This window comes from Rhineura floridana, chromosome 8, assembly GCF_030035675.1.
Source record: "Rhineura floridana isolate rRhiFlo1 chromosome 8, rRhiFlo1.hap2, whole genome shotgun sequence".
NCBI classification, from domain to species: domain Eukaryota; kingdom Metazoa; phylum Chordata; class Lepidosauria; order Squamata; family Rhineuridae; genus Rhineura; species Rhineura floridana.
The window spans coordinates 51,036,138-51,057,228 of NC_084487.1; the positions used below are offsets into that span (position 1 = coordinate 51,036,138).

Here is a 21,091-nt window from a genome sequence, read left to right on the forward strand (position 1 = left end):
TCCTGGTGCTTTGTTTCTTCCAAGTATTTTAAGAGCAGCTTTCACCTCGCATTCTAAAATTTCTGGTTCTTCATCATACGGTTCCTCTGTGAATGAATCTGTCATCCTGGCTTCTCTTTTATAGAGTTCTTCAGTGTATTGCTTCCATCTTCCTTTTATTTCATCTCGGTCAGTCAGTGTGTTCTCTTGTTGATTATTCAACATCCCTACTTGTGATTTAAATTTCCCTTTCATTTCTTTAATCTTTTGGAATAGGGCTCTTGTTCTTCCCTTTTTGTTGTCCTCTTCTATTTCTATACAATAACTATTGCTTGGTGAGTGCCTTCTGACCTAGGGGCCTTATCTTCCAGTACTATCTCATGTTGTATTTTGGATACTCTGTTCATAGGGTTTTCATGGTAAGAGATATTCAGAGGTGGTTTACCATTGTCTTCCTCTGAGTTTGGATGCATCTTAGTCTGGTGTCTCAGCTTTGACCATTCCGCCTTGGGTGTCCCTGCTAGGAGTCTATGTTGATGGTTGGCGGTTCTTGCGTGAAACAACACGTTACGTTGGATGTAAGATGGTAAAGAATCATCACAGAGGCTTGAGAAAGTTTAAGAGTCTTTACTTAGACATTAAGGCTTGCAGCAGTTACAAGCAGCTTCATTTCCCCCCCTTCGGTACATCATCACTCTTCAAAAGCAAAAGTAAGACAGACAACAGTTGTTAGAACTTTCCCAGCCTCTATCTCCCGGTTGCCAAGACAACGTGTGCTTGGCCTTGGCTGTCCGTTCCCAGCTGATAACACTTTCTCTTCTCCAGACTTGCAGACTTTATGGAAAACAATGAGAGGCAGTAATGCCTATGAGTCAACAGCCCAACATGTTCCCCTTTTCCCATCAAGACTGCATTTTCCATTTGCATCTATATCATTTCCATTTCAGCAGTACATTTCTACTATACATAGGCAATACATTTCAGTACATTTCAGCATACATTACATTTCCAGTTTACAGTTCACACAGCTTTGTACTTCAATTCATTCCAAGCCTTGTCACCATTTTTCCAAATTTCTCCTCACACAAAGGCTTGGTCATGATGTCAGCCACCATGTTGTTAGTGTCACAAAATGTCAGGTTAACAAACCCCTGCTGCACACAATCCCTTACGTGAAAGTATCTGACACTGATATGTTTTGTTCTTTTAGTATGAGCTTCTGACGTGGCTATTTTGATGCAGGTCTGATTGTCTTCATATACAGTGATCGGAAATTGTATTTCAATGCCTATCTCCTGCATGAGCATTGCAAACCATTGTAGCTCATTACAGGCCTGTGATAGAGCCACATACTCTGCTTCTGCACTTGAGGTGGCAACCACATTTTGTTTCTTGCTGCTCCAGTCAATGCACGACCCGTGCCACATCACAACTATGCCAGAGGTTGACTTATGACTGCTCAGCTCCCCTGCATGATCTGCATCCACAAAACATTCAAGACCTCCTGTCTTTGCTCCTGACAAAACCAGACTCTTTGTCTTCGTGCCTTTCAGATAACGCACTACCCTTTTAACTCCCTGCCAGTCGGCCTCTGATGGATGCTCTACTTTTCGGCTTAATATGCTGACTGCATTACATATGTCTGGGCGAGACACCTTCACCAAATATTGTAATTTCCCTATTATACGCCTGTACTTCTCTGGTTCTGTACAAGGCGTCTCTTGAACATTCTGTTGGAATGCCACAACCATTGGAGTCTTCACAACATTGCATTCTGTCATGTTGCATTCTTCTATGATCTGATTTATTTTACTTTCCTGACTCAATGTTATGCTCCCGTCTGCTTCACGCACAATGTCCATGCCTAAATAGTGTTTGACAGGCCCCAAATTCTTTGTGTCCACCTGCCTGCCCAGTTGCTCATTAAATTCCCGTTCCTCTTGTTGCTCATGATAAATATACATGATGTCATCAACATAAACTGCACAGAACGTGGTTTTCGTCCCCTGTTTCTTTACATACACGCATGGATCTGCCTTGCATCTTTGGAATCCCATTCCCTGCAACACTCTGTCCAATTTCTCATTCCAGCAGCGTGCACTTTGCTGCAGTCCATATATTGATTTCTGCAGTTTACATACAAACCCGTCCTTTGACACAGAACCTGGAGGCAGTTCCATATATATCTCCTCTCTTAAATCACCGTGCAGGAATGCCGTCCCTATATCGTAGTGATTTACGCTCATGTTCTGCATCGCTACTAACTTCAGCAGCACACAAATGGACTCATGTTTCACAACCGGGGTGAAAACAGCATCATAATCTGTCCCATGCTGCTGTGTGAATCCCTTGGCTACCAAACGTGCCCTGTACCTCTGTACTTCCCCGGAACTTGCTTTCTTCTTCTTAAACACCCATCTGCAACCTATGGCCTTTTTCCCCATACGAAGCTTTACTAATGTCCACGTGCCATTCTGTTCCATGGCTTTCAATTCTTCCTGCATGGCCTTTTGCCACTTATTTTGCTCTGCCTCAGGCATCAGCCTGATTTCATTAAATGAGGATGGTTCCTCACATTCCACGTGAGGCTTCTCTATTTACAAACAAAGTTCACACTTCCCTGCTTCCAGCCTCCGTCCCTGGAGTTGCGCCTGACTGCACAGTCTCTCTGGAGATGCCCACGAGCTCCGCAGACATAACAAGCCTTTAGCCGCTGCTGCTCCTGCTTGTAATCCTGCTTGCTTCCGACTGCCTCCTTCGGCACGGCACTTTTCTTCGCCTCTTGTCTTCACTGCCATTCCTGGCTCAGCTTTTCCTCAATAAACGCAACATTGAGCCCCCCATCAGGCATGGCTTCCATAGCCATAACAAAGGTATTCCAACTCCCATCGAGTGAAGCCAGGATCATATAGGTCTTCTGAAGTTCACTGTGTTCGACGCCTCGGTCTGTCAGCTCTGCAAACAAGCGTCTGAATTCCGTGAGATGCTCACTCATTTCGCACTCACCTGTGAAGCGCATCTGGTACAACTTCCGTGCCAAATACAATCTAGATCCCGCGGTCTGTTGCACATGAAGGGCCTCCAACACGTCCCACATCTGTTTGGCGTTTGTAACATCTCTCACGTGTAGCAGTTGAGAGTCTGCTAGAGCCAGAGTAATAAAAGCCTGCGCCCTCTCATCATTCCGTGTCCAGGCCACTGTAAGGGGTGCAGGGGGTGTACCTTAAATAGCTTCCCATAAATCCTCTTTTATCAGGAAAGCACGCATCCTTGGCTTCCAACTGCCATAATTCTTTTCCGTAAGTCGTTCCATCTGCAAGCCTCCAGACATGTTTACAGCAGCCATCTCTGCTCACCTCTGTCTGGCACAATCAATCAAGCTGCCCTCTGGATCTCCGTCTGCCGTTCAGACCAGCCACTTACTCCTGTGTAACACGCTGTGGATCTGGGCCCATAACCCTGTTGATGGTTGGCGGTTCTTGCGTGAAACAACACGTTACGTTGGATGTAAGATGGTAAAGAATCATCACAGAGGCTTGAGAAAGTTTAAGAGTCTTTACTTAGACATTAAGGCTTGCAGCAGTTACAAGCAGCTTCATTCCCCCCCCCTTCGGTACAGCATCACTCTTCAAAAGCAAAAGTAAGACAGACAACAGTTGTTAGAACTTTCCCAGCCTCTATCTCCCGGTTGCCAAGACAACGTGTGCTTGGCCTTGGCTGTCCGTTCCCAGCTGATAACACTTTCTCTTCTCCAGACTTGCAGACTTTATGGAAAACAACGAGAGGCAGTAATGCCTATGAGTCAACAGCCCAACAGTCTAGCCTCTTTGTCTAGACTCCTGATGGCATTGCTCTCAGCTTCTTCAACACTCTCAAACCCCCTCACCATGTTAAGGTGTGCATCCTAAAGGGGGAACAAAATTAGAGGGGGCCTTAATAACAAGTCTCAGCTGACATCCAAGAAATAGCTTTACATCCCAAACGTCTTTACTGTAACATAGAGGTGGGAAAACCTTTTCCAGCCCTACAGCCATATTCCCTTCCAGAGAAAAAGTGGGCAGAGCAATTAATATACAGTAGATTGCAGTGGGCTAGTGTCTACACACATTCATACATCCCTCCCTCTCTCCTCCATCCAGACAAGCGAAAAGCATTATCAGAGTTCAGGGGCACATTCCAGGCAGGCAAAAACACTAAAGGAGGGTGCCAAGCAGGACCATTAAGCGATGTGACAGAGGAGGGGGTGTGGCCTGGGAGAACCTTGAGGGCCAGATAGAGAGGCTTGAGAGCTGCGTTAAGCCCCTGGGCCAAAGGTCCCCTGCTTTAATGTAACCAGAGCTGGCCTTACAGGGTGGAGTCTTGGTCTTCTGAAGCCTTGCTGGCACCTTGTCACTCCTGCCATGGTGGGAAAGGCCCAGGGGGTCCTAAGAATCTGCACATCAGCACTCATGTAGCATACATGTGCTCTAGTACTGGCAGAATCCACAGATGCTGAGAAATTAGCTGATAGAGTTGCTAAGGAAAGCTAGAAAATGGTTTGCTGTTTTTGCTAAAAGTCTACGCTAATGAGGGTTTAGGTGACCCTGAGAGTGATAATTGAAAGGGGGGGTCAATGTGGAGGATGCAGGGCCTTTACATGAGACCTACCTATTGTACACCTACAAGAGACTTGCAACGTATCATGCCTCTAGCCAAAACATTAATGTAATCCTTGTAAGGGGAGTAGGCCAGGGAGGGCACAATATATGATTTGTTTAAGGCAATTATATACTGCCCTTTAATATATTTCTTGCAAGGCAGTTTACAATGCAAAAGTCAATCTTAGTGATGGAAGATAATCCAGATTTATACACGGAGTTTTGGTGGTTCTGACCCAATGGAGCTTTGTTTGCATCAGATCGCCTCTTGCATTGAGCGCCCACTTAAGCCAAGCCACTTGTGTCTTGTTTGTTTTTTGAATGCCTAATTAATTAAATGCAAAATTCTATGCAAAATTATGCATAAAAAGTACATACATTATATATATAATACACAGAAAAGAGTCAAGCCCCAGTTTGAACTCCATTTCTGCAGCATAATTTTATATGTATATTAATATTACTTTTATATACATAAAAAAGTTATATGCATTGCTGTATATACCTATTAGGTGCTATTTACTTTAGGAAACTGGGAGTGTATATGCATATTATATGTAAAATAAAGCATATCATATGCATGAATTGTTTGTAGTTTTAGCAGAACTTTGGTAGGGGTGGGAAACTCGTTTCTCATCAAAATAATGGAGTGAAACCGGAATCATAAAAAAAATCCATGCAGATAAGCTTGACATTGAGACTTTCAGAAAATCCCATCCCTGGTGGATCTCTTTTCTCTCCCCAACAGCAGCAGGCTCCATAATTCCTCAGGCTGCCTCTGTCAAGGAAATGAGGCAGAGCTGCTTTTACCAGGTCCCTATGCCTTCCCTCCTGCACACATATTCCACCACAGCCACCCAGTTTTCCATGAGTCTAAAACCTTGTTACCCTGGAAAAAAAACAACGGAACTAAAAAATTTCCATAGGTTGCAAAACATGCTGTGTAGCCAGAGGAGAATGCATACAGATTGAAAGTAATCATTCACACTTGTCCAATATACATATTCCAATCCTATAATTTCCTATTTGAGAGATTATTTTTAGCACAAATCTCTAAACCTTTTGAGGCGCCACAGCTTTTCAGAAGGAGACACGATTCCACAGTGAGCTATACAGAGAGGACATCTACATGGTCCCTTTTTCTTAGGACAATTACATATAGATTTCACAGCCACCACAGGGATCAAGTATTATGACTCTGAGCTGGCTGAGGGGAAAATATAGATGGTTGCACTCGATCACTGTTGCAACTGCACTGCTATGACCTGCTAAGAGGTCAGAACAATCTTGACAGATGTAAGCTCACATAATTCCTGTCAGATCAGAAATAAATTACATTATTTAGGATCAAAGTAGACCTGGTGATAAATGCTTCTTTGCATTTAGTCTCCGTGTTTTAAAAAATGCAGATAGCAAGCACTGGGAGGCAGGGCCAGCGTTTGCAAACGCGGGGCCCGATTGGGAAAGAAATATGGATGTTTCTTGTTTGGTACCCACTGGAGACCAATACCTTAGGCAAGGCCTTAGTTTATATCTGCCCTTCCTGCGCTTTTAAAAAATGCATCTCTTGATGCGTCCGTTAGTCTCTCTCTCCCCCTCCACACACCTCTCTAGATAAAAGTAAGATCTCCCAAATGGAGATGTGGGGGGGGTGGAGGGAGAGAGGGAGAGAGAGAGCCTGACTAGATGGCATGCTTCGCCTTTGGTTGGGGGATTATATTAATATCTGCTCTTCAAAGGAATCTAAAACTTCCTAACAGGCAGGGAGTGTTTATGAATGCAATGTGTGTGTGTGCATGCGCGTTTTTTTGTGTGGTGTCATGTTTTGCATGTGTATGGGCAGGAGAGGGACGAGTGGGAGGGAGCTCGCAAAGGCTGGGCTTTTTTTCTTTCAAGGCAAAAGTGTTCTCTGTTCCAAACTTTGTCTAAACAAGCCAGTCCAGCTTGGCGATGGCAGGGAGGGGGAGGGCTGGAGGGTGAACGTCTCTGTCTCGCTCCCTTGCCGGGACTGAGAGGAAAAGGCTAGGACCGTTTCTGTCCGTGGGTTGTGTGTTGTCGCCACTGCCACCGCCCCCTTCCCTCTTTTCCTCCGTGTGTGGCTGTGTCTCGGTGAGGCGGTGGCCACTAGTCTCTCTTTTCTGTGGTGTTGTTGCTGCCATCGCTGGCACCAACTTGAGGGTTGTTTCTGTCTCCTTGCATGGTTTCAGTGCAGAAGAAAGAATTCCCCCATGAGCACGGAGGCCCCGCTAAGTGCAGGGCTCGATTGGGTCCAATCAGTATTTTGCAGTCCCTGCTGGGAGGACTGACAATTATCAGAACCTCAGCAGGTGAGGGATGACTAGGTTTAACCTTTTCTCCCCTGGTGCAATCCTGATGAATATCCCTTCTTTGTGTAGGGTTGCCAGGTCAGAGGCATCCCAAACCCTGAGATTTCATGGGCAGGCCCTAGTGATGTCACAGGGGTGAGCCCTAGTGATATCATTAAGCACCCATTACATTAAGCATCAACCACAGTTGTTTGGAGCATACCATTCAAACAAACAAAAATCTCTGATTGGAAAATAAGACAGAAATCTTTGCTAAAAGAGGGTGTTCCCAGGTTCAGCTGAAGTGACAGGATCATTTCTTCTCACCTGCTTAAGGAGCCTAGGTAGGAAAAACTTAATCTAGCCTACTTGCTTCTGGCAAGAAGGGTTTAAGTGCCCTCAGGCCAAGCCAGTCACCAGAAGGCCATTGTAGGAAGAAAGGAGCCTAGTGTTCTAGAGATGTTAGATGGCAGCATTCAGGAGGACAGATGGATGCCCAAAGGCTGCAATTCTAAACACAATTACTAAGAGACTAAACCCCATACAACTCAACAGGACTAACTTCTGAGTAGATATGGTTAGGATTGTACTTTTGGTAAAACTTGACTAGGGATCCTCTGCAAAGATATCCATATCCAAGCAACCCCCTGCCTAGAATGCCCTGCCCCTGCGTTTTAACATGGCTGCTCCAAACTTCTTTTACAGACTTGACCCTTCACTTCAGAAAGAGGTTTGATAAATGAGTAAGAAGATTCTCTACCCTTTCCTGTCTACCCCATGGACTTCTATAAACTCACTTTGGCGGCCAACCCAATTCCAGTGAGTAATAATTGACAGAAAACACACATGGTTTGATCTACCTTCAGAAGCAGTAGCTTGGGAACAACAGCAATTGCTTTTACCACTATTGGGCAAGAAACAAACCGTCACACAACCAACAAGGTGCCTCAACAGTGGGTGTAAGGGGGTTGACCTGAGCACATGGAATCACTGTTATTGCTTCTATGGATGTAAGGGAGTAAAGTGGGAAGTAAATGAAATGCAAAAGAAAAAGAAAATGTTGATTTCCTAAATGCAATACCATACCAACAACAATAAGAATGTTATGAGTAAAGCAGAAAACTCAGCATCCCACAACCAGTTAGGGTTCCTAACCAAAACACAAAACTAAAAGAATCCTGGCAGCCAGTCAGCCAAGGTCACAGAAATCACCATGAAGAACAACCTGACCCAGGGGCTGCAGTTAGTGCAGAATGCTGCAGCACGATTGCTGGCATGAGTGAGACCCCGTCAGCACATAACACCTCTGCTCTGAAATCTGCACTGGTTGCAGATTTGCTCCCAGGCCACATTCAAGGTGTGCTTTCCATGTTATGGATGCCACATAGTACTTGTTCTGCTCTTGTAAGAAATCAATCCTTTAGTGTGGGGCAGCAGTCATGCTTTGGAATTCCCTGCCTACTGACATTAGGCAGGCGCCTTCTTTGTATTCTTTTTGGCACCTGCTAAAAACATTTTTGTTTAGGAATGACTACCCAGGCATGTAGAAGCTATTAAGTTTTTTATCTGTTTTTAACTCACTGATGGTTTTATTATCTGAACATTTTAAAATACCTATCTTTAACTGTTTTTGCCAACAATTTTATTGTTTTAATTCCTTCTGTAAACCACTTTGTGCTTTTTTACAATAAAGTCGTATATAAAAGTTGTACATAAAATAAATAAATAAATTTCAGAGTCACTGTGGCCCTTGGTCCTTAGGTCTCTTTCCTCTTTTAGGAACAAAGGAATCTGCATTATACTGACTCAGGCTGTTTGGTACTAATGGAGAATTTTTATATAGCCACACATATAAACACAGATATTAGAAAGTATAAGTTTAAGAAATATAAGAAAAATCATAAGGAACTAAGCAAAAGGCCCACAGGCTTTTGAAGTCCCCTAAAATCCAGTCTCACAGAGAACCCTAAATCCTAGCATTAACATCAGGCCTGTAAGCAAAGCCTGGATAGCACGCAATGGCCAAATTCACCTCACTGTGAACTCCTGCTTTTGCCAAAACAAGCCTGTGTGTGGCTGACTTTAATTAATGAGTATATTGTTCGAAAGCAAATGAGCATGTAACCTATGATTGATATTTTAAACCGCTTGATCCTAGAAAACTAATTTTTAGTGAAGGAAATCGTTGGAAATCACATATATTTTATTCTTGTGTAGAGCAATGGCTCCGACTAGGGGATAAACTTTGTAACATTATCAAGGCAGGAATGAGAGAAACTTTTAGTTTTAATACTCATTTCTAAGATGTTCCTGTATGTTAATTTCAGTCTTGATAAATAGAATACAAACTTTGTAAGTGGGTTTTCATAGTAAAAAGGCATTCTGAAGTGGTTTGCCTTTTCCATTCCTCTGGGGCTGAGAGATAGTGGCTGGCTCAGAATCACCCACAGGCTTACTTAACTGTGTGGTCTCCACTCATAGTCCAGTACTTTTAATCATAACCCTTTCTCTAGCTATGTATTTTTAAAGTTAGGAATGGGATTTCTAAGAAAATATAAGGAATAAGAACCCCTATAGCCAATTAATAGAACTGTGGTGCTCATGAACTTCCAGTCACCTTAAAGTTGAGCCAAACCCAGCCTGGTATTGTTAAGGAACATGTTGTAATATCTCCAGGTGTACCTGAGTCATCCTGGCCGATCAGGAACAATGGAATTATAGAAAGTACCGGGTATGCATGAAAGCCCACTCACAATAGAAGAAGGTAGTGTATGGTAATAACTGGTTTCAACTGGCCTGGAAGAGCAATAGTTAAGGGGGACAGCAGAACAATGATGATATTAGTAAGACAGATAGAATATTGGAATAAGAAGTATATTAAGACAATGACAAATTACCTGTACACGTGTTCAGGTAACTAGAGAGTAGAATTACCTAATGCTATCTGATTGGTTTGGAAATATTGCAGAGAGAAGGAACTGTTATGTTATGTGGGAAGGAACTTGTGGGATTGGTAAACTAATGTCACATGCATACTTAGGACTGTATAAAAGAGCCATGCAGACATTCTGGGAGGCTGACCCTGCATATGCTTGTAAAGAATAAATACCTTTTTGCTTCAAGCCTGTGTCCTCAAATTTCTTCAAGGACACCCAGTCCAAGATCCCAAAAATTCTCCATCAGTACCATCTAGCTCAGTACTGATGACGTGCATTGGCTTTCCAGGATTCCAGGCAATAGTCTTTTCCAGAGATTGGATTTTGGACCTTTGCACGAAAAGTATGTGCCCTACCACTTAGCTCCAGCCCTTCCCCTGTTTAAAAAAGTATCTTTTAAAATTGTTCTTTTCAATTCACTAATGAATGCACAACATACTTAGGGCACATCCACACCATGCATTTAAAACACATTCAACACACATCTGAAGCACATGAATCACACCACAGAATTATGGGAACGGTAGTTTGTTTAAAGTGGTGGGAACTATAACTGTGAGGGGCAAACTACACTTCCCAGAATTCTTTGGGGAAGTCGTGCACTTTAAATGCAAGTTGGATGTGCTTTAAATATATTGTGTGGATCTGCATTACTTCATAAGCTTTGACTGCATATAAATTGTTTCAATTATTTTTTTTAAAATAGAAATGTGTGATAAAGTTTACTAGGTGACCATGAGCTACGCACTATCTCTCAGCCTAACCTTCCCCTCAGGGTGAAAACAACAGAGGGGACCATAACCACCACAAAGAAGAATGGCACACTTAAAATGTAGAGGAAATAATAATGTACAACTATGAAATGTGGTGTTGGAGGAGAGTTTTGCGCATACCATGGAGCACAAAAAAGATACATAATTGGGTCAGAACAAATTAAACAAGAACTGTCACTAGAAGCTAAAATGATGAAACTGAGGTTATCATACTTTGGACACATAATGAGAAGACATGATTCACTAGAAAAGACAATAATGCTGGGAAAAACAGCAGGGAGTAGAAAAAGAGGAAGGCCAAAGAAGAAATGGATTGATTCCATAAAGGAAGCCACAGACCTGAATTTACAATATCTGAACAGGGTGGTTCATGACAGATGCTTTTGGAGATCGCGTAACAACAACAATAGTGTGAAACCAGATTCTTATTGAGATGTAGTATGAAGAAATATTTACATAAGCATGACTGTCAAAGATGTTTATTATTTACACAACCCGTAAAGATATTTATAGTGCAATCTTATGCATGTTAACTCAGAAACAAGTCCCAATGGATTCAATGGTGCTTACTCAAACAGGGAAGTGTGCACAGGGCTGCAACCTCAAGTGATAAGGAATTTCACTCAACCAATCCAAAATTCAGAATCATGCCACTTTAAGCTGTTTTGCAACTGTTTTATACTTGTTTTTATGGTTATTGGATTTTAAATGGATTTATTTCTTCTTGTGAGCTGTCTTGGTTTCCAATCAGCAACCCTGCCTCACAGGGTTATTGGGAAGCCTCCATACACACACACTGGAGATGTAAAATACATAATCCCCATATAATAGTTTGTTATCAAAACCAGTTGGTTATTGCAGAACATTTTTTTAAAGTCAGTATTAGTTTCCTACCAAATAAAAGCAGTGACACCTAAGTAAGTCCTGCCTAATTACTTAAAAGAAATAGGATTGGGCGGGGAGATTGCTGTGTTCACTCAAAAGTCCCATTGATTTACAGCACAATCCTAACATGCCTACTCAAAGCTGCAATGCTAATCCCACATACCTGGGAGTTAACCCCACTGAATTCAATAGGACTTACTTTTAACTCCAAAGTATGTGGGATTAGCATTGCAGCTTTATTCCCAGAAAAGTGAATATAGGATTAAAGTTTCATATTGGAAAGGTTTCCAAAACAGGCTATGCATTAGACAAATAAACTCCCCTCTTCAACAGCCCAGAAAAAAATTAAATTGTTTGACTCCTTGTAATGAAGGCAGTTCATCACACACACAATTAGAAAAGCATAACACATTATAATGGTATCATAAGCTGCATGTTCACTTTGTAAATTTCTGTTCAAAAATTATTTGAAAGATAAAATGTATAATATGCTATTTTTGCAAGTAACTAAAAACCCTGCATGTACACTTTTATTATAATCATATATAACTGAAATTGTTTACTGTGCATGCCTACCAAGATCCTGCTGAGATCTTCTGCTTAATTATTGTGCAGTATGCACACAGAGAAAAAAGTGCTCTTGCTGCTGCTGAAAACTATAAACTTATTCAACTCGTGATCTGCAGATAAGCAGGAAAAGGAAGCTATTTTAGGACCTGCAATAGGTCAACAAATCCCTTCTCAATCATAACCCTGACTTCGCTTATTGGCGAAAAAACTGAAAGGGCCAGGATTCAAGCAGCCAGCTATTAGCTCATTTAACAGAAGTTGGGGGGGGGACTGACATTTTGGTGTATATCTCTTGAACCAGACCACCTAGGACCTTTTTTTTAATGAAAGCTAAGAGTCCAGAGATTCGGGTGTTTCACCCCAAGACCTGGTGAGTACTCCAAAAAAACAGAATCTCCTGGTGAAAACCAGAGAACTGGCAACCTTACCTTTGTACAAGTTGTTTGCATTGGGAGGAAATCCTCCATAGGCACCAATAAGGGACCTCAGCATTCCAGGAAACCGTTAAACATCCCCATCACCAACTGTTGTTGCATTGATAACCATCAGCCCCCCTCCATTGTCTGAGATTTGCATTTTTAAACATCTGTATGTTAAATATAAAGATGCATTTAATATCACATGTAGTTTGGTCCTTTGTTTATTATTTAGGCGCAGAAAAGAATGATCTGAAACCCTACCAGCTGTGTCAGGTATAAAACAGGGGTTGAAAAGTGAGTACAACATTTCCACAGGATGGGGAATGATAATGGAGCAGAAAGCTATGATTGGCCAGCCCAGTAGCCACCCTATACACTCACCATTTGCTTACTCTGTAAGAAACGGTTACAAAAACCCTTGACAGTCTCCAGGGTGACTTCATCATCCAGGGACAGCACCTCCTGCTCCTCATCTAGAGTGTGGTATGCAGCCAATGCAGGCAGCTGGGACTTCTTCAAGTGAAAATAAGAGATAACCCTATCATTGCCCTTTGCGTGGATGTCCACCAAGATAAAAAGAATCTACAAGGAGACAATAGCAAAGACGCAGAGATATTTTGGAATGCTCACACAAGTAAATAAATATTATTGCACAGATATATAATGATGGGACGACAGAGGAGCTCCAGTAGACCAGGGGAACTGCTGGCCCATGGGTGGTATCTGGCCCCCAAACATATGGTAGTGACAGGTAATCCCATGGAGTTGGGCTGGACAAACAGATTTAAATCTCTCTAGTCAGCCCAGTGCCTGGAACAGGAGGAAGAACACACTCTCTCTGCTCTTCTGATCAACTGATCAGAGCAGAGAAGATGGGTAACATCCTCTGGGGTGGACAGAGAGGTTTAAACCATCACAAGGGGGGGAGAGAATACCATAGTGTGCGTGTGCAGTCAGCAATGATGTTGATCCTTGACTAGAGCAGCCACAAGTCCCAAGCTCCTGCATCCTCCTGAATCCTTATGCAAAGAAGCCTTAGCTTCTCACAAATTTGGACAGAATTCCACAGGCAACATTAGTCTCATTTTAATATAGGCTATATTTTCTTATATATCAAAAATGTATTCAGTACTTTAAATACATTATGTAAGCCATTTGATTTTGCACATTTACAACGAGCATTTTATATTGCTCAAAAAACGGGATTCCAAAAATCCTTAAATGACATCTTTATTTAATTCTTTTCCCGTTATTGGCTGAGACAAATGGGATTATTTATATGAACAGGATACTCTTTATTTGCTCCAAACAAAGAAATTTATTAGCTGCAAATTTCATTTCACATGTACTGAGGTGATAAAAGTGTACTACTGCTTACCACTGAGATCATCTGTAGGAGCTCATTTCAAAGCAGAAGATAGATGTTGCCTGTTTTTGTAACTGTAAAATTAGGAACATGGGTACGTGCCATGATGGATCTGACCACTGATCCATATAGCTGGGTATTATACACCAGAGATGGCTAATGTGGCCTCCAGATATTGTTATACTACAATATCATCATTTCTGACCATTGGCTACAATGGTTGGGGCTGATGGATGTTGGTCTAACATCATCTGGAGAGCCAGCTATAGGTAAACCACCTCAATTTGTATGTGAATAATAGTAGATGGGAAAGCATGGCTTGTTGGTATGGAATGCGGGGGGTAGTGAATTGGAGTGACTTAGAGAATGGCGTTCCCCACTTTTGATTACTCTTTGTATTCAGAATAATGTATGTTATTGTAAACTGAACAATTATGAAGCCCTGTCTTTAATATGAAAAAATGGAAATAACTGCCTTCAAGTCGATCCCGACTTATGGCTACCCTATGAATAGGGTTTTCATGGTAAGCGGTATTCAGAGGGGGTTTACCATTGCCTTCCTCTGAGTCTAGTCCTCCCCAGCTGGCTAGGGCCTGCTCAGCTTGCCACAGCTGTATAAGCCAGCCCCTTCCTTGTCCGCAACTGCCAGCTGGGGGGCAACTGGGCTCCTTGGGACTATGCAGCTTGCCCACGGCTGCACAGGTGACAGGGCACGTAACCCCTGAGCCACTCACTGTGGGGGTGATCTTTAGCTGGCCCCTGACACCCAGGAGTCACGAGTGGGTATTTGAACTCACAGACTCTGGACTCCCAGCCAGGCTCTCTAGTTCAGCATAATAGCCCCATGGACTTTAGGCAAAGAATGTTGGACCTGCTCCTGTCCAAACTTACATCAAGCTTTGATCCTGCAAGTCTCAAAGTCTTTTCACTTATTAAGACAACATTTATATAGAAGCGGTTTGGAACCAAAAACATGGGGGAAAGAATCCACATGAGATCATCTACAGGTTTCTGAAGTCCCTGGTGTTTAGGCCGATACTCTAAACAGGAAAAAAAACCTACAACATTATAAGGTCTGAAATTCTGACTCAGTGTCCTCATTGCAGTTCACCTGGCAAGCCCAAGGGAGAGTTGTGCTGTCACTTGGAATGGAATGGCAAATAGAATATTCAGAGCCGGCATCAGGAGGTGGCAAATGGAACAGCAGCATTTCCATTGGCCACTCCAAGTTCTTTTCCACAGTTCAGCTGTGCCCCAGATAATATATAATAGAAATGTAAGCTGGCCGGCAATGAAGGAAATAGATCCTAAATGTCCTTTGAAGTATGCAGCATTTCTTCTTGAGCAAGTGACTGCCACTATTAAACCAAAAGTGCCCCAGTGAGTTTTTTATGTTTGTTATTATTTTTCTTATATTTCCATAACAATTCTATAGGTCCAGTGCTGGTTCCAGGCTATTGGGGGGGGGGAGCTTGGACATAACACTCTTAGTGGGGCGCCTTTCTCTTGCTGCTGCTGTCCACTGACTCGCTTCTCTGGGACTGTGATAACTCTTCCTTCTCCCCTTCTCCTTGCTCGCCTGCTCCACCTGGTTATTGCAACAGCTGATGCCAACCCTGCTTTAGGCTGAGTCACTTGCCCAAGGCCACATGGTGAGCATCATGCAAACAACCTCTACCATCAGACAAGGTGATGAGAAGCTTCCATAGCTGATAGAGATTTGAGCTCAAGTCTTTCCTAAGGATGGGTGAATCTGTCCATCTCATAAGAATATAAGAGCCTGCTAGATCAGGCCAGTGGCCCATCTAATCCAGTATCCTGTTCTCACAGTGGCCATCCAGATACCCATAGGAAGCCCGCAAGCGGGACCTGAGTGCAACAGCACCCTCCCCTCCTGCAGCTTCTGGCAACTGGTTCTCAGAGGCATACTGCATCTGACTATGGTAGCAGAACACAGCCACTTTGGCTACTAGCCATTGATAGCCTTATCCTCCATTAATTTGTCTAATCTTCTTTTAAAGCCATCCAAGTTGGTCACCATCACTGCCTCTCATGGGAGCGAATTTTGTAGTTTAACTATGCACTGCATGAAGACGTACTTTCTTTTGTCTGTCCTGAATCTTCCAAAATTCAGCTTCATTTAATGTTCTCAAGTTCAAGTGTTATGAGAGAGGGAGAAAAACATTTCTCTGTCCACTTTTTCCATGCCATGCATAATTTTATACACTTCTCTCATGTCGCCTCTGACTTGCCTTTTCTCTAAACTAAAAAGCCCCAAATGCTGCACCCTTTCTTCATAGGGGACTCACTCCATCCCCTTGATCATTCTGGCTGCCCTTTTCTGAACCTTTTCCAAATCTACAATCTCCTTTGGGTGGAGTGTGAGGTGACCAGAACTGTACACAGTATTCCAAAAGTGGCCACACCATAGATTTATACAACGGCATTATGATAGCAACAGTTTTATTTTCAATACCTTTCCTAATGATCCCTAGCATGGAATTTGCCTTTTTCACAGCTGCTGCACACTGAGTTGACATCTTCACTGAGCTATCCGCTATGACCCCAAGGTCTCATTCCTGGTCAGTCACCGCCAGTTCAGTCCCCATGAGTGTATATGTGAAATTAAGGGGGGTTGCTCCAAAATGCGTAACTTTACACTCTTTACATTGAATTTCATTTGCTATTTTTCTGCCCATTCACTCAGTTTGGAGAGGCCCTTTTGGAGCTCTTTGCAATCCCTTTTTGTTTTAACAACCCTGAACAATTTAGTATCATCAGCAAACTTGGCCACCTCACTGCTCACCCCTAACTGTAGATTGTTTCTGAACAAGTGAAAAAGCACAGGTCCCAGTATTGATCCTTGGGGGGCTCCACTTTCTACAGCCCTCCATCAGGAGAACTGTCCATTATTCCTACTTTCTGCTTCCTGCTACTTAACCAGGTCCTGATCCACAAGAGGATCTTTCCTCTTATTCCATGACTGCTAAGCTTACTCAGAAGTCTTTGGTGAGGTACCTTGTCAAAAGCTTTTTGAAAGTCTAAGTACACTATGTCCACTGGATCACCTCCATCTCAAAGAATTCTAATAGGTTGGTGAGACAGAAGCCATGCTGGTTTTGCTTCAGCAGGACGTGTTCTTCTGTATGCTTGGTTAATTTATTATTGTTATTGGGATTATGCTTCTGTATTTTATTGTTGGATTTTATTAGGAATTATAAGGATGTATCAATTTATTGTATGTTTTTAATATGTTTTTGTTAACTTATTGACCATTTGAATGTATTTCTTACAGTGAATTGTGTAACTTTTTTCTGTTCATGTTGTGAGCTGCTTTGTGCATAATTGTTATGGAAAGGCAGCATACAAATAAACAGTGATGATGATGATGAATTTGTCTTTAATAATCCTTTCTACCAGTTTTCCCAGGACACATGTTAAACTAACCGGCCTGTAATTTCTGGGATGCCACCTGGATCCCTTTTCAAATCCTCTCATTTTTAGAAGTTTCCTCTTTTGGAGTCAAATTTGACGGTGTTGGATTTTCTTGGCAATTGACCATTTACATGACAACACTTACATCTCACACCAGTCCTGGTTGTCACTTAAGATTAAGTACAGGGTCACCTTCCCTCTGGTCAGTTCCATGACCAACTGTTCTACGGCACAGTCATTGAGGGTATCTAGACATTTTGCTTCTTTGTCGTGACTGGAACATATATGTAGCCAATCTATGTCAGGGTTTCTCTCAGTTTCTCATTCTTCCAGGCTTAAGTTCAGGTCTCCACATTTCTACATCAGTTTGCAATTCATCAGCATTTTCGTGCATAGTTCTCCTAACATACACATTTTAAGGCAATTTTGCCTAATACAAACATTTTTTCAAAGCAACTTTCCCTATTATAATGCATTTTGTATGTTCACTAATGTATGCACTTTCATGCACACTTTGGTATATACATGTTTTGTACACATTATGTGGCTGGAGAACGTAATTGAAAAATTCAAAGAATTCAGATGATGACTGTACTTTGGTTTGCAAATTGTTTTGGAAAGTACAAATGATGTAAGTTCTCCATTAAAATGAAAACTGAATCAAATTTCCCTTCCATCTCTAGTCTCTAGCCAAATCCATCACCACTGCCCCCCAAAGGCACAAACAATTTAAAAAAAGCAGAGTGATGCAGAAATGAGACAAAATAGACTTATGAATGAATACATGTGAAACTGACACAGACTGGTAACAGAGTGATGGATCCCTCCCTAGCCAGTAGCAGCCAGTGTGGTGTGGCAGAGCAGCTTACCTGGGCAATGTTGAAGGGGGGCAGGGTCCCGACAAAGTTGGGGCTATGTGGATGTACTGGTGAGAGTGCCAGATTAGCTCTACCGGTGCATCCACACATTCTGACTTTCCCAGTGCTTCCAGGTAAGCTGCAATGATGCTGGTGCTAGAAGAGTGGCTCTGCCCCATTACACTAACCACAGCTGATGAGAGAGTCTGAGCTGCCAGCGTCTGACCAGAAAAGACAAATACAATTTTATACTGTAATATTAGATTATCATTAATAGGGGGTGTGGCTCTTGAATCTTCTCCTACTGCTGCTTTTCCCTTTCAGGCTGGCCTTTGTTTCCTAATACATAAAATGGGAGGTCCTCCCAGCTTCTTTTGGTATAAATTACTGCATCTGTCTAGAAGGATCCTAAATCCCCTTGGACCCCAATTGTTTCAGACTTACCTTCCCTTGAAAGAGTACTGCCACTTCACGGTACTTGTCCATCCTCTGCGCATGCTTTGGACATGACTTGTCAGTGAAGAAGAGAAGGTGGGTATGAATTGTACTATTAAAGAGGCCCACAGCAGTCTGTCAATATATCATCAGAGAAGAGACAAAGGAATATGTTGATTAGGAAATGTGAGATCTGGGGCAGTCTTGGACCACCAAGTCCTAGAACCATAAATGTTTAAAATATGAGCCAAGCCCTCAGAATCACTATATTGTTCACTAGAGTTTGTATTCAAATATAGAGGGAGCATGCAATGAGTTAAAAGTCTAGAGCAGCAAAAAGCAGAGGTGATTTACACTTTAGGATAAAATAGAGCTGAGGGAACCAACATGGTTCAGACAAATCTGTGTAAGTTCAGACAAGTCTAGCTAAGATGGATAGCTAGATGTTCTTTGGTTTGTCTGAACTTTGATCAGTTTGGCTCTGTTTAATCTATCAGTCTCAAATTATTTTCTGTTTTTTGTTTGCACATTATATATATTATGTTGACAAAAAGAAAGCACAAACTTTGAAATTTCACAAATGTGATGTCATATGATTCAGACATACACTGAAGGCCTGGCTTCAAGCAATAGAAGAGCCCTCTGAACATCTTCTCCAGATGTACAACTCACAGATGGAGAAGGAGCAGGGAGCAACACTGGGCTGTTGGCCACTCTCCCACTCTGTGCATCCCCTCAGTACCCTGTACACTGAGCACAACATCTGCAAAGGGGAAGCATAGACACACAGTACGAATTTGTTGTATGCTAGAAGAGAAATACAAGAACATTTGGCTTTTCTCAAGATTTACGCATCATAGTTGGCAGTCCAGTATATTTGTACTAACAGTTTATATGGTCAAAACATCTTAACCCAAGTCCTTCTTTCCTACTTGGACTTTCCCTTTTTTTTTGTATATAAAAACTTTTTATCATATTGCAAAATTTGATTCTCTACAGTTCGCATTTGAGGTGGCAAATCTCAGTTGTTCTTTAACTTTATCTCTTGCTGCTGCACTTTCAAACATATATTTTAAGATTTGCTCCCCAATCTAATGCATGTTTAATTGGAAGTAAGCCCCACTGAGCAGAATGGGACTTCTTTCCAGTCCCAACAAAGACAGTATGCATAAGCCTGCAGCCTTCTTTGCCCCATTTAAATTTATATATTTTTACTACTGCAACAGACTTTAATTGCCATTAAATTCCATGTTTCAGTAATTTTTAAAAAACAATATGAGTTTTTTAAACATGAATTTAATAAAAGCTGCTATTTGACTTAAAGTGTTCTTCTGAGTCAGACGGCAAACCTTGGGAAGTGAGAGATGGAAAACCCCATGGAAGTGTTAATGCTGAAATGGTGACCAAGAACACACACACGCTCAGGGCCGGCTCCAGGCATGCCAGGGCCCTTGGGCTCCAGCCTGCCCTGGGCCCCGGCACAAGCTGCCGCAGATTGCACCGCCTTCCCCTTTCCCTCGCTCCACCTATCGTTCTGTCCTGTGTTTTGCGGCTGAACACGCAGTGCTGCCCTTAACCAAGATGGTGGCTGAGGTTTCCCTAAGGGGCCTCCACTGCCATTTTGGTTGATGGCACGCATGTGTGCTACGCACAGGAAAACACACAGGAAAGGTAGGTGTAGCGAGGGAATGGGCAGGCAGTGCTATCTGCGGCAGCGATTCTGCTGTGGATCACAGAAGGGGAGCGCTACTCCCCCACCCTAAAGAGGGGCCCTTTGGGGGCCCCTCTGGGCCATGGGGCCCTTGGTCAGGGCCCAACCTTGCCGCCCTTTAGAGCCGGCCCTGCATACTCTCTCTCTCTCTCTCTCTCTCTCACACACACACACACACAAGTATCATTTCCTGACACTACCGTTACCATTTAGAAAAGCATAGCAGGAGAAGCCTGGAAAACATCTGAACACCATTGTGAACTGCACTTGAAAGCCACAAGGCCAAGCAGACTGAAGGCTAACAACACAAAAAGAAGACATAGAGCTCTCTTCATATATCACCTGGGATGACTGAGCAGCACACACTAGTTCTCTGTTGACAGCTTCAAGTCATCCAGCACTGCCAATGGTCTCTTCGCATAGTTTCCCATTGGTCGATAATTTGTTATCTGACTTTCCTTCCCCCTTCATTTCCCCCCCTCCAGTCATTTCTGAATTGCAGCAGCCACTCCCACAAGCCAAACAGGGGCCTGGACACCTTGCAGCTGACCTGTTGCCTCCCTGCGCGCCGCACACAACCACAGAGAGTCAAACTCTGCCAGCTTTTCAATGAAACAGAGGAAAGTGTGAGAGCATTCCAGAATTAACAAGAAGAGGTCAGTGAGTGCATTTCTCGAACAGCCTTCCAGCTGGAAAGCTTTGGGATTTGGGGGCATTGTGGGAGGTCCAGCGTACTACGCCCTCCTTCAGACTCCTAGCTCAGTTTCTCATTCCATAGAAGA

General features: G+C 42.7%; 1 protein-coding gene across 1 annotated transcript in view; it reads right to left on the reverse strand.

Moving 5' to 3' along the window:
* The window catches only part of ERP27 (endoplasmic reticulum protein 27), a 36,211-nt gene that overhangs the window by 2,798 nt on the left and 12,322 nt on the right, over positions 1-21,091 (reverse strand). Inside the window, exons 5-6 of the mRNA XM_061582825.1 lie at positions 18,608-18,733; positions 12,887-13,087 (exon numbers count right to left, since the gene is read on the reverse strand). Coding sequence (XP_061438809.1) covers positions 12,887-13,087; positions 18,608-18,733 — 327 coding nt within the window. The remainder of the gene's footprint in view (positions 1-12,886; positions 13,088-18,607; positions 18,734-21,091) is intronic.